The sequence below is a fragment of the Plasmodium relictum genome (genome assembly GCF_900005765.1).
Source record: "Plasmodium relictum strain SGS1 genome assembly, chromosome: 6".
Lineage (NCBI taxonomy): Eukaryota > Apicomplexa > Aconoidasida > Haemosporida > Plasmodiidae > Plasmodium > Plasmodium relictum.
The window spans coordinates 366,221-381,292 of NC_041684.1; the positions used below are offsets into that span (position 1 = coordinate 366,221).

The 15,072-nt window shown below is 17.7% G+C and overlaps 4 protein-coding genes across 4 annotated transcripts; 1 reads left to right on the forward strand and 3 right to left on the reverse strand.

The window, feature by feature from the left end:
• Nucleotides 1-1,835: 1,835 nt before the first annotated feature.
• On the forward strand, nucleotides 1,836-4,112 carry GFPT (glutamine--fructose-6-phosphate aminotransferase [isomerizing], putative; the record flags this gene model as incomplete). Its single annotated transcript, XM_028675542.1, has 1 exon — nucleotides 1,836-4,112. The coding sequence occupies one exon, from the start codon at nucleotides 1,836-1,838 to the stop codon at nucleotides 4,110-4,112; it is 2,277 nt and encodes a 758-aa protein (XP_028532121.1).
• Nucleotides 4,113-4,561: 449 nt separating this feature from the next.
• Nucleotides 4,562-5,764, reverse strand: PRELSG_0608900 (conserved Plasmodium protein, unknown function; the record flags this gene model as incomplete). Its single annotated transcript, XM_028675543.1, has 1 exon — nucleotides 4,562-5,764. One exon carries the CDS (start codon nucleotides 5,762-5,764, stop codon nucleotides 4,562-4,564), a length of 1,203 nt encoding a protein of 400 aa, XP_028532122.1.
• A 795-nt stretch (nucleotides 5,765-6,559) lies between these two features.
• Nucleotides 6,560-9,010, reverse strand: PRELSG_0609000 (conserved Plasmodium protein, unknown function; the record flags this gene model as incomplete). The annotated part of the gene is made up of 1 exon (XM_028675544.1): nucleotides 6,560-9,010. One exon carries the CDS (start codon nucleotides 9,008-9,010, stop codon nucleotides 6,560-6,562), a length of 2,451 nt encoding a protein of 816 aa, XP_028532123.1.
• A 626-nt stretch (nucleotides 9,011-9,636) lies between these two features.
• On the reverse strand, nucleotides 9,637-14,843 carry PRELSG_0609100 (conserved Plasmodium protein, unknown function; the record flags this gene model as incomplete). Its single annotated transcript, XM_028675546.1, has 13 exons — nucleotides 9,637-9,752; nucleotides 9,952-11,418; nucleotides 11,593-12,142; nucleotides 12,229-12,347; nucleotides 12,454-12,507; nucleotides 12,591-12,807; nucleotides 12,902-13,114; nucleotides 13,267-13,346; nucleotides 13,473-13,658; nucleotides 13,774-13,992; nucleotides 14,067-14,140; nucleotides 14,222-14,381; nucleotides 14,474-14,843. The coding sequence occupies 13 exons, from the start codon at nucleotides 14,841-14,843 to the stop codon at nucleotides 9,637-9,639; spliced, it is 3,825 nt and encodes a 1,274-aa protein (XP_028532124.1).
• Between the last annotated feature and the right edge of the window lie 229 nt (nucleotides 14,844-15,072).

A 15,072-nucleotide genomic window follows, 5' to 3' on the forward strand; every position in this document is an offset into this window, starting at 1 on the left:
CAAAGAAAAACATAATAATTGTAAGAATGAAAATATGCTAACAAAAATAATCATATAAATAATTCTTCATATAAAAGTTTTAACATATGATAACGTTAGAAATAAAAATAATTAAAAACATACTATGTAGAAACTAAAAATACTTTTAAACGTTTCTAAAATTATTTCCACTTTTTAAAAGAAAAATTCATCCAAAATTAATAAAATATCAATTACTTTTTTTATAATAATAACAATGATAAAAACTCAAAAAAAAAACAAAAAACAAAAAAAATAATTTTTATTAATATTTGAAGTTACACATATTTTAAATTTGCGTATTTTTACTTATTTGCTAAAATTTATATCAAAAAAAAATTTATTTTTTTTTTAAAGTTTTTCAGTGTATCATAGTTTTTCTATATATATTTTAAATTCAAAATTTTAAAATTTCTAATTAAAAAAAAAAAAATACTAAGATAAATATATACAGAAATTAATAAATTAAAAATATAATTACTTTAAATATTTAAAAAAGAAGATAGACCATTATAAGTTTTCAAGAAAAAAAATATTCTACTGTATTACTCTAGGATTTAAAAAAAAAAATTATATCATTTTGTCATTATACTTATATAATAACTATTTCCTATAAAATTATCTTAGTGGAGAAAATAATATAAAAAAAAAAAAAATTCAAATAATTCAAATAATTTTATGAATATAATAATCGTAAATATATTAAAATTTCATAATTTTCTATTGTAACATATATAATCACTTTCAAAAAAAACATTCACAATTCGCAAAAACAATATAGCTATAACATGGAATGGACACTGATAAATTAAAAATAAAATAAATGAAAATTTGAAAATTAATAATTAATCAATAATTATAATAAAATTAAAACAGGAGTATTGAATACAGTAGTAATAATGAATGTACTAGTTTCCCGGCAATATAGAAGTGAGATAAATTTTTGCACTAATAGAGTTTGTATGTTCATATAAATTATAAAGAAGAAAGGACATACATTGCATAGCAAAAGCATTATATACTATGAATTTTTCTATTTATAATTTTATTTTGAACCCTAATAAATTTATAAATTGTGACGTTTAAAAAACCTAATTAACTTTTCTTAAAAGTGCATATAATTTTTTTTTGTGTCTGTATAATACTTATTTCAAAGTTCTAAATTTTGATAAATTTTTTTGTAATTAAAATTTAATCTTATATACGACAATATTTTTTTTAAAGAAACACATTTTTTAAAGAAATACAAATATTATATATATATATATATATTAAAAAAATAGGATATTTATATATACATTAATACAACTGAAAAAGTAAGAAATATATAAAAACTATTATTATTATTTCATATTTGTTACAAGTGCACTTCTGAAAAAGTAGAATAAATAAAAAACAAATTATTACATGTGCATTGTTTATGATGTGTAAAAATAAAAAAAAAGTTATAGAAGAGAAATAAAAATTAATATTAAATAATAGAATAGAAAAAAAAAAAAAAAAAAAATCAAAATTTTAATATTGGTTACTTTATTATATAAATTTCATTTTAATATAAATAAAAATTTATAGTTGTTTTGTATAAAATTTTACTTATAGGTAAATTTACATTTTTTTTAATTTTGTTATATTAAGAAGTATATAACTGAAATTTTTTTAAAATTATGGTGATAATTTATATTTTTATAATATAATTTAAAAAAATAAATATTAAAAATAAACACAATATTTGGAATAAAATAAAAATTTTTCCAAAAAAAAAGAAAAAGGAAAAAAGAAAAAAGAAAAAAGAAAAAAAAATAAAGAAAAGATAAGCCATGAGTTTAAAATTGAAAATATTATTGAATAAATTAAGAAACAAAATTGAAAATGATTTTGTTTTTAACAAGACAAAATTATATTTTACACATATCAAAAGAAGTTTGTGTATTAATGAAAAAAATAATATAAAAAAAAATATATGGTCTTTAAATAATATTTATACAAGTAAAGAAGTCAGTAATTATAGTAATGGAGAAAGTGAAACATTCAAAGTAATAAATGGTAATACTATAAAAATTGGTAAAGTATGCGAACAAAATATATTACAAAATTTTATAAAAAAATATGGAATCTTAAATGAAAAAAATTTTTTTATGCTAATAATTTTTTTCGCTTTGTATGAAATTCTGGCCATTGAAGAAAAGAAAAAAAATAAAAAAAAATACAGAAAATTTTTTGATTTTTCTAATAAAACAGCTGATTGCTGTGGTATTATGGCATACTTAGGAAACAGGGATGCCTCGAAAATTTTAATTGATGGTATTGAAGTTTTACAAAATAGAGGATATGATTCATGTGGTATGTCAACAATAGATAGTAATAATGTTCTAAAAACAACAAAATTTTCCAGTACTTCTACTGCTGATGCTATCGAAAAGTTAAGAAATAATTATATGGCTAATCATAAAAATGATAGTATAGGAATTGCACACACACGATGGGCAACCCATGGAAGTAAAACAGATGAAAATGCCCATCCACACACAGATTATGGTGAACGTATTAGTTTAGTACACAATGGTATAATTGAAAATTATAGGGAACTGAAGGCATTTCTATTAAATAATAATATTCCATTTAAATCAAATACAGATACGGAGGTAGTAGCTAATTTAATAGGTTATTTCTTAGATAAAAATGAAAGCTTTGAAAATGCTGTATTATCAACAATTAGACAATTAGAAGGTACATGGAGCTTTTGCATAATACATAAAAATTATCCTAATCAAATGATTTTAGCAGCAAATGGATCTCCTTTGCACATTGGTTTCAAGGAAAATGAAATTTTTATAGCATCAGAACACTCTGCGCTATTTATGTTTACCAATGAATATATATCATTAAAAAATGGAGAAGTTTTGGTCATAAACAAAGAAAAAATAAATGATTTAAAAATATTAAAGGAATGGGAAAGTATACCCGAAATTGCAATTCAAAAAACACCACATCCATTTCCACATTGGACTATTAAAGAAATACATGAACAATCACAATCCATATCAAAATCTTTAAATAATGGTGGGAGATTTAGTATTTCTAATAATTATGTAAAATTAGGTGGCTTGGATCCTTATACTAAAGAATTATCAACAATAGATAATTTAATTCTAATTGGTTGTGGAACCTCATACTATGCTGCATTATTTGGGAAATATATTATGAATTATTTAAATTGCTTTAATACTGTTCAAGTTATGGACCCCATTGATTTTAATATATCCGTAATACCAAAAGAAAAGGAAGGGGTCATTTTTATTTCTCAGAGTGGAGAAACAAGAGATGTAATTAAAGCTTGTAAATTAGCACATGATCTTAATTTAAAAAAAATCTCAATTGTTAATTCTGTTGGATCAACTATAGCAAACATGACAGGGTGTGGAGTTTATTTAAATGCAGGTAGAGAAGTTGCCGTTGCATCAACAAAATGCTTTACATCTGAAGTTTCAGTATTGATATTAATAGCGTTGTGGTTTTTTCAAAACAAAAAAAATTACACTGCAAGTAATAAAATTAGTTCCTTGATTTATGCTTTACATAGATTACCTTTATATGCTGATATGACAATAAAATCTTGTGAACATATTTGTAAATTATTATCACATAAACTTTCTAATCATAAATCTATGCTAATTATTGGAAATGGTTTAAGTTATCCCATAGCCTTAGAAGGTGCATTAAAGATTAAAGAACTGACCTATATACATTGTGAAGGATTCACTGGAAGTTCTCTAAAGCATGGTCCCTATGCTTTATTAGGTGGTGACGATAATATACCTGTAATTATGCTTGTATTTAATGATAGCACAAAAAATACTATGATAAATACAGGAGAGCAAATAAAATCGAGAGGAGCGCGCATTATTTGTTTAACAGATGATGAAAATCTTGTTAAACATTTTGCCGATGATATTATATTAATTCCAAATAATGGATTATTAACACCTTTACTTGCCGTGATACCATTGCAAATGTTAGCATATTATATAAGTGTGAGCAAAGGTATCAACCCTGATAAGCCAAGGTGCCTAGCAAAAACCGTTACAGTTTCCTAAATATATTTTCGCAATTTTTGCATTAATAATATGTTTATAAAAATATTTTAAAATATTTTTAACAATATATATATTTGTTATTTTATGTTTTACATAATAAATTTAAATTATATTTTAAGCTATATTTAATTTCTTTTTTTTTTTTTTCTTTTATCTTTATTGTCTATGTATGTTACAAAGATATACAAAAATTAACAACTTCTATATATATATATATATATATATTATATACATTATTATATTATTTTTATAAAAGTATAACTTTTAGTAAAATTTTTGTATGTCATAAAATTTATTTGAAAAAAAATTAAAAAAATTAAAGTTAAGATATTTATGATTTAATTTTATTTTTTTTTTATTATATATTTATTAATTTTATTTTATTTTTTTTTTTTTTTTGTTGCATTTTGTGTTAACTTTATTCCTTCTACATTTCTTTAATATTATATTTACACTTTTTTTTTTTTTAAAATTTTATTAATTAAGCGTAAAGATGATAACATTAACAGCGCATTAGAATCTTTTATAATATTTACGTCGAAAACATATCCCCATTTAAAAAATTGATATATATATTCTAAATTACAATAACGATATACTTCTTTATAATTTAAATGGTTATTAAGAAATAAATATGTAAATATAAAGGAATTTAAAATTTGTGTGCATTTATAAAAAATGAAAATTTCTGAATCGTTCATATTTTTAATTAAAGTTTGTACTTTTTCCTGAGCATTTTGATTTTGAATAGGTGTTTCAAAGTTTTTAGCTTTATTTAATTTTACTTCATGCATTTTTTCAAACATTTTTATAAACATATCGAATGTATCACTTTCTTCCTTATATAGGTTATTAATTTTATAGTTTTCAATATAATTTAAGCTACTAGGCAAACTTATAGAGTTTTCTAAACATTTTTTATCTGTATTTAACATATTTTTTTCATTGTTACTATAAAAAATTAAATCATTTTTAAAATTTTCATAAATTTTATTTTCTATAAGAGTTCTTTCTGTTTCAAAGTAATTAAACATATACGTATTTTTATCATTATTTGAACAATGAATATCTGTTAAATTGTTTTGACAGAAATTATTTTTATATATATTGTCTTCGTAATATGTATTTTTGGAAAATGATGAATTTTTTTTAATATTATAATCTTCAATTTTATTTTTTTCATTAATTCCTATTCCATTGCCATTATTATAATTTACTTTATCAGATTTGAAATTTTTTAAATAGTTCACATTATTTGTGATATCTTTTAAAAAATTCTTATCTTTATAATCATATTTTTCCAATGTTTGGTTACCTTTTTTTGAGTTTATAAAATCAATTAGGTTATTTGAAGACAATGTTAAGGGCATTTTTAAAATATCCATTTCATTTTTATTTTTTAATAACTCTAATTTTATTAAGAAACACAAGTCAAAGTTTTCCAATGAAAAAACATTTTTGCTGTTTGTTAATAATATTTTATCATCTATGAATATTTCTATTTTATTAGTATGAGAGTTTTTTTTTAAATCTATATTCTTTAAATTACAGAATTTTTTTAGATTTTGCTTATTATTAGTAAACCAAATATAAGAAGAACCGTATTTCTTAAAAATTTTAAATAAATTATTGTTAAAAGTGTTACTTTTCATAATAGAAAAAGATTAATTTAAAAAAAAAATATGAACTAAATTTTTAATTTGTTTTTTAATAAATAAAATTCTATATAATGAAACTAAAATGAAATTCATAAAAAAATAGTAAAAAGAGGAAAAAAGCATATTATTTTAAAAAAAATTTTTTTATTTATTTTGTAATTCCATTAGCATAGATAATTTTTTTTTATATATATATAAAACAAATAATATATATAAGTAATCAAAATATTTGATAATATTATGTATAAACACATATAAATTATATGAAAACGACGAGATAAAAAAGAAAGAAATTTACTTATGTTAAAAAAAGTATATATATATAATATAAACAAGCTAAAATTTAAATTACTCTTATATTTTATTTGAAGAAAAACAAACGTAATATAATTCATTGAATATACATAATTTCGATAATATAAAAATATATATATATATTTTGTATACAAATTTTTTTTTATTTTTGGAATAGGTATAAAAAAGTGTAGTCTCAATTCCACAAAATGTAAAAAAAAAAAAAAATGTATTAATATTTAAAAAAAAAAAAAAAATAAACAGATTTTATGAATTTTTTATGAATTATTTAAAAAAAAGAAATAAATTGCAATTAGAACACATTTTTGATAACATTATTATTATAAATTAGTATTCGTTAAAATTAAATATGATAAATTATATTCCATAAATATAAATTAAAACATACAAAATAATAGATATATATATGTTTTTTTTTCTTTTTAAAGCCATAAAACATTCCAGAATGTTTTAATATATTTTTTTCTAAAAGAATTAAAAGATTCCAGACTGTTTTAGCATTTGTAATAAATACATACTTTTATTATCATTTTGCTGTTTGCATTCCTCGTAAGTATTATTATAACCATTTTTAACAGCATCAACTAAAATTTTTCTTATATTTTCATTTTTTAATGATTGCAATATAAAATTTTTTAAATTGATATCATTTAATTTTTGTACTTTATTTAAAAGATAAATTATATCAACATCTTTTTCTTCTTTAATTGCTTTTGATAAAATATCTGTGTCATCTTTATTTTCATTCTTATGTTCTGGTTCTTTAGTTTTAAATCCTAATACACTTTTTTTTTTTTTTCTAAACATATTATCTCCCATATTACCGAACCCAAAAAAATTATTTAGTTCAGAAAACAAATCATTTTGATTTTCTTCGTTATTTTCTTCATTAGATTCATTTCTGTTATCACCAAAAAAGTTTCTAAAAATACCTGAGAATATTGAATTTGGGAATAAGTCATCCACTTTATCCAAATTATCATATTGATATCCATTTTCATCATCATTACCATCTGAAGAATCACTTGGATTTATGCCATTTCTTCTGATTATTATTTGTGTATGAACATTATTATCATCATTTGAGTATCTTCTTACAATTATATTTCTTTTTGTATTTTTGTTTTTATTTTTATTTTCTTTATTGATATTATATACTCTTGATTCCGCTATTCTTTTTATAATATCTTTTTCATCTTCACAATCATTAAAGCCAATTTTTTTCGATGACAGTTCTTTTTTAAAATCATTTAAAATTTCAAAACTGTAATCAGGATGAGAAGTGTAATAGTTATATAAATTGTTGTATTCTTCATTTAGAGCTTTTTCATTATTTTTATTTACATTATTTGATTTAAATTTATGCAAAGAATATAAATTGTTACTTATTTCATAATTAACAAATTCTTCTATTATTTCAGATGCTTTTTCATAATCATTTTTGTCTTTTTTTATTATATTAATAATTTTATTTAGCATATTCTGTTTTTCTTCATTACTTAATTTTTTAAAAAAATTAATCATTTCATTATATCTTGTATTGAATTCTTTATTTTTATCATTTTTTTTTAAATAATTAGATCCATATAATAATTTAATAGCATACTTTTTTATTACATCATTTGTACTTTTACAATCTTTTATATAAATATTCTCGTTCTCTAACTCTTTTGTTATTTTTAAAAAACTTAATTCTTTTTTTCTCAATTTTTCGTAAATATTTTGACACTCTTGTTCAACAAGATATTCATCTATTTTTTTATTAATAAATTGATTTTGTTCTTTTTTATCTACATAATTTTCTAATTGTTCTTTATATTTAGAAATATTATTTTCATTTTCAGAAAAGGAACTAAAAGAACTATTTGAAATATAAAGGGAATTATTTTTTATGTCAAAGATAAATTTCTTATTTAATAAAAAGTCTAAACCTAATAAAACAATATTACTATCTAAATACTCTAGATAGCCTTTATAAACTGTTTTTAAACTGATTGGAATAAACTCGTTTTCTCTTGATATAAGATCAAATTTATTTAAATAAACTTTTTGCACTTTATATTTATTTTTTAATAAATTTTCAATTGTTATATTGCCTTCATTACTTGTTTCAAATAATTTATTACTATTGATTATTATTGTATGTGCACTACCTGTATCTAGTATACCTCTATACAAATGATCATTCACATTTACATTAATATATTTAATATTATTAAAGTAGTCATGTAACTTAGTTTCATAAAAATACTCTTTATTATAAGAATAATTATTTTCATTCAACAATATATTCATATTTATTGTATCTAATACAAAACTGTCAAAATTTTTGAAAAAATCAAAACCTATTATTCCATCAAAATGCTTACTTAATTCTTCATTATTTATTATATAAAAATGAAATTCCTTTGTACTAAATTTTATATTTATAAATTTCTCTGCAGTTATTTTCCTATTATTTAAATATATTTCTTCTTTTGTATTTTGTATATTTTCATTATTATAATTTAAGCACATATACTCTTTACTATCATCTCCTTTCTCATTTTTTACAAATTTTATTTTTTTCTCAAAAATAAAACTATTATCACTACATAAATCTACTACAAATTTATTTTCTTCATTATTAATCAATAATTTTGTAAATAAAAACTCGTTTCCGTTACTATTTCGAAATTTTTCAATTTTCATTACATTTTTATTGGAATCTTTTATATTTAAAAATAATTTATTTTTATTATAATTTTGTTTTATTCTTGAACCATTGTTATTAACAAAAAGGTAGTTATATTTATTATTGGAAACATATGATATTAAATCATTTTCATTTATGTATGCTATATTTTTTACGTTTTTTCTTAATTTAATAGTATCACAAAAATCACATAAAAAGTAACATAAAGTAAAAATAAATAGTATAGGCATTTTTTTTACTTTATTAAAATTTTATTAGTCCATATGATAATTTATAAAAATTAAAAATATTTTAAAACATATTCGAATTTTTAAATAATATTTATGAACATATATATATATATATATATATATATATATTATTATTATTATTATTATTATTATTATTATTATTATTATTATTATTATTATTATTATTATTATTATTATTATTATTATTATTATTATTTTTAATAAATTAAATTTTATTAGAAATGTTTGAATTTGATACTTTTTTTTTTTTATTTCAATTTAAATAAGAATCAGAAAAAAAAAAATATATATATATATATATATAAATATATGATCGTATATTATTTTCAATAAAAAAAAATATGATATACACGTTGACATAATATGTTTAATGATAAATGAAAAAATTAAGAGATATATATAGAAAAAAAAACTGAAAAAAAATTATTAAGAAAAATAAGAAAATAAAAAAAGAGTTATTCTTTTTATTATAAAAAAAAAAAAAAAACAATCTATTTATAGAATATTTTAGAATATATGCTCAAATATAACAAATATTAATTTTTATTTGTAGTGTTAAAAAAAAAAAAAGAATAAGTTTTTTATTTATTTTATTTTATTTTATTTTATTTTTCCTTTTTTTTTTGTAATATTGGTATACCAAACACTCCTTTAGATTTTCCTTTTTTTTCAGAAATTTCTTTAGGGTTTTTATCAGCTCTATCTTCCTGTTTTTTGTAAACTGAATTTTAAAAAAAGAGAAACAAAAATGAAATTGAAAAATATTATAAAAATTAAAGAGGAATGCATATTATAAACATATGTGTTAATATGTATACATGTAAATATATGTGTATATATATAAATACATATATTTATTGGTAAAGAAAAAAAGGAAAAATATTTAGAAAAAATATATTTATTTTTTTCTTCATTCTTACAAGTGATATCATCTATGACACGAACCATTCCATTATTTAATTCATTCATAATTAAAACTCTTTTTTCTAATATTTCAATTTCTTTAAATAAATTTTGTTGTAAATTAAATAAATGGTTTTTATATAATAATTTATTTTGATATTCTATTTTCAATTCTTTTTTAATAGAATTCAGATTATTTAAGTTTTGGATTAATATATTTTTTTTTATTTTTAAAAGAATAATATATGTTAATGATATTTTTATTTTTTTTATATAATCTAAATCACTGCATAAATTTTTTAACATCATTTTCAGATGAATTCTTTTTTTTTTTTTTTTTTTTTTCTGTTTCTTTATATTACTATGGTCATAAATGCCCCCTTTTAAAAAATCAACTATATTATTTTTTTCTTTTTTATCATGTAAAAAGCTGAAATCATATTTTTCATTTATATGCTTTGTAAAAAAGGAATGCATATTATCTACCTTTAATATTATTTCTTTTTCACTATAGTTAAGTGAATTATCAATGAAATTATTTTTAGTTATGTTATTATGATTCAGGTTATATAATGCATACTCTTCTTTTTGTGTATCATTACTATATTTATCAATAGACATCTTTGTATTCATGTCTTTTTCTATACATATTTGATTCCTTATAGTATGATCATTCATATAATTATTATTTATATTTTGATTATCTATATTATTATTATTTATATTTTGATTATCTATATTATTATTATTTATATTTTGATTATCTATATTATTATTATTTATATTTTGATCATTCATATAGTTATTATTTATATATTGATCATTCATATAGTTATTATTTATATTTTGATCATTCATATAGTTATTATTTATATTTTGATCATTCATATAGTTATTATTTATATTTTGATTATTAATCATCTGATTATCTATTGTTTTATTATTTATATAAGAACTTTCAATTACTTGATTATTCATTATATTCTGATATGGATTATTTTGAAAATTTATAATTTGATGACTAATAGGCTCTTTAATATTTGAGTCATGAAATTTTAATGAATTTAGTTGATTTTCATAGAGGACATTTTGCATTATTATATGATTACAATATTGATTGTAATATTGAAATTCTTGATTAATAATTTGATTTATTCTAAATTTCTCTTTTAATATTTTTACTTTTTCAAAAGTTTTATCAATACTAAATAAAACAGCTTTAAAATATATCAAAATATCATGATCATCAATAATCATATTATCAAAAGGCAGAGAATTTTGATGAATTTTCTTAATTTTAACAGTATTTTGATTTTTTTTTAGAAAAATAAATATAAATATAGATGTGATATAAAATACGAAAAAGAAGAAAATAAATTTATTGAATATTTCATATGGAGAAAACTTCTTATTTGTCTGAATATGATAAAATAACATTATCCATTTTAAAAAGCTTGTACTAAAATCAAAAAATGTATAAGAGCCTAAGAAAAAAAAAAAAATAAAATAATGAGTTATAATAATATTTTTTTAATTAAATTTTCTTATTATTATACTGTTTAAGTAACATATAATCATATGAATAGTTTTAATAATTTATAGAATATTCTATTTTATATTTTTTATTTTATTTTATATATTTAATTTTTTTTTTATACTTAATAAAGACGTAAGGAAAACAAAAAGAAAAATAGGAATAGTAATTAAAATAAAGTGATTTTTATACTTAATAAAAGAAGTAAAATAATTTATAAAAAAAAAAAAGTAAATTTTTAAGATGGCTATAACAAGAATAATATATGAAAATAAATTCCCATAAAATTTACATAATTTTATTCTTAATAGATAAAATATTAGCAATTTAAAATTCTGCAAATTTCTTAAATTGAATGTATTAGACAAATTTTTATTTTTGATGTGATCAACATAGTCATAAGAATATGTAACAGATTTAAAAATCATAAAATTAAAAATAAAGAAAAAAATACAAATAATAAAAAAAAATCCAAAAAACCAAATAAAGAACCTTTTTTTTATATAATATAGAAGAAACGTCATTAAAATAAAGTAAGTTATTGTTATAATTAAAAGAAAAATCAAAATTACTAATTTACTATTGCTTGTTTTATTATCATATTCTTGCACTTGTTGAACAAATATTTCTTTTTTCTTTTTAAATTGTCCATAATTTTGTATATTAAAGGAAATCTAAAATATAAAGAGAAAAAGAAAAAATAGTCAAAAAAATTAAGTAAAAGATATATATATATCTTGTATATATTTTTCTTTATTACATTTATTAATAGAAATATACTATATTCAAAATTATACAATATAGAATATGATTCATAGTATTTTATCATTTCATTATTATTATCAAATTTACTTGAATACTTCTCTAATTCTCCATTATCTAAGTTCAAGTTTTGAAAAAAAAAAATAAAATAATATAAATTGATGAAAAAAACAATTATACTATTTTTTTATATTAATTTATATTATTAATTATTTTTTTTTACTTATATTAGATACATTTGATATTAAAGGGTTATCTATTGCTATTTCTTCTGATACTTTGATAATAATTTAAAAAAGGAAAAAAAGTTATTAAAATAAAGGTGAATTTGTTTATTTTATTTAAATGAATATATATTACCTATTTTGCCATCACTTAGTTTTATATATAAATCATAGGGAAAAATATGAAAAAAATTTTCATAAATAAATATATCACATCCTCTCAAATCTGATTGAATTTCAAATAATCTTTTATTTTCTAGATTTTTTTTATTTCTCATTATATTATTTATTACAATTGAATTTAAAAAGTCCATATGCTCAGAAGAGTATGTAAATGTATCGAAAGATTTTTCCTAAAAAAAAAAAATATATATATATAAATATATAATACGTATGTATATTTAAAATAATTTTGAATTTATTTTTTTTTCATTTGTTAATTTTTACCAAATTAGTTTTTGTTATAAATGGTTCTTCTAATAATTGAGAATAAGTCGCGTTAATATGAATCATAGAATCACGATCAAGAAATATTTTTATCACAAATAAAATTAAAAAAATAAAAAAAACAAATATAATGACTATCTTTAAAATTTCTATTTTCTTTATATATTTTTTATCTTCTATGTCAGCTTCTTCTTTTTCTAAATCATCACTCATCTGCATATTTATATATATAGATATATAGATATAGATAGATATATAGATATAGATAGATATATAAATGTAGATACATAAATATAGATATGCAATATGTGATAGTTTTATAATAAAGTATAAATATTTTATTGTTTATTATATTTTTTTTTAACTATTTTATTATTTTTTTCATTCAGGAAAAAGAGGTATCTTTTTAGCTGAATCCAAAGGGCGCTTTTTCTTATCTTCAAATCTTTAAAATATATTAAAATAAAAAGAAAAAATAATAAATGAATAATAAATAAATAAATAACGTTAAAAATAATAATAAAAAATAATAAAAATGATTTAAATATCTTTATTGTATTATTTCTATTACTGAAAATATTATGATGTTTATGTATCATTAGAAACGTAGTTGCCGTTGATATAATGACAATCATAGGTATAAAAAATAAATTATAAATTAATATAAAAAAGAAATTATAAATAAATTCATTTTTATATTTTGAATTATCTGAAAAAGTATATATTGAATTAAAATAATTATTAAATTTTTCATCTTCTACAAAAAAATCACATAAGAAAAAAAAATAAAAATAAAATGAGGAAAATAAATTATATGAAGGAGAAAAATATATATATAAATATTATAATTTTAGGAAAAAATTATTTTTTACTTGAAAAGTAATTTATAACTATTAAAATTAAAAAACTAAAAAGAAATATTATTAGTATATAATTGTATTTTATTGTTTGTATAACTATTTTTGTCGGAAATGTAAATATTTTGCAGAATTTTGAAAAACTCTCAAATATATTAATAATTATAAAAAGATAGTATATATACATTAACAATTCTAGAGTCTTTTCATGAATAGAATCATTCATAATTGAGTCTGAATAAAAAAAGAAAAAATAATATACAACTATTTATTTTATATTAATGAAATTTTTTTTTTTTTAATTATACTGATAAATTGTTCATATAGAATATTTAAGTTAATAAAAATTACTATACATATATGAAATACATTAATTTTTATCCTAACAATAATAAAAAAAAATATATAGATTTAAATAATAATGATAATAGATAAAATAATAATTTTTTTAAAGTTATTTAACTTTTTGTTTTTCCATTCTTTATATATTATTGTAAATGTAAATATATTAAATAAAACATAAAAAACCCATTCACCCCAGAAATAATAATGAGTAATACTTATTTTTGTTTGTTTTTTCAAAATATTAGAATTAAATAATTTGGTAAATATTATCACATAATCTTGAAAAGAAAGTAAGAAAAATAATTTATTTATATAATTATATATATTTTATTTAAAATGATATATTAAATTTCTTTTTTTTCATTAAAACCTATATACGTGTTAACATTTTTATTATAAAACAGTAATCTAATTTTGAAATAATCTGTATTATATTTCAGATAATCTTTTTTTTCATAATTACACATGTTATTTATATTTAATAAATTATCTTGAATAGTTTCTATGTCCTTTGAACTTGCATAATTACATTGTAAAAAATAAGAAAAGGTTTGATTAAAACAATTAATAGAATAATCATTATTATAAGCATAATAAATGCTCATTACCTTTACATATAAAAATAAATGGATAAATAATAAAATGAAATGTATTATAAAAGAATAATCATATTTTACTTTTTTACTTAATATTTTGTTTCTTAATTTTTCAATTTCTAAAATTTCATTTTTATTCGTCATTTTAGAAAAAAAAAGAGAAAAAAGAAAAAAGGAAAAAATTTAAACTACATTTAATATTTATATATACAACCAAAATAAAATTAATATAAAAAAAATAGAAAAATTTTTTTTTTCAAATACAGAATAGTTCTATTATGAAGCATATTAAATACTAAAAAAAAAATACCAATGATATTATAAATAATTTTTAAAATTACAATGCTATAAATGATATAAGAATGATAGTATT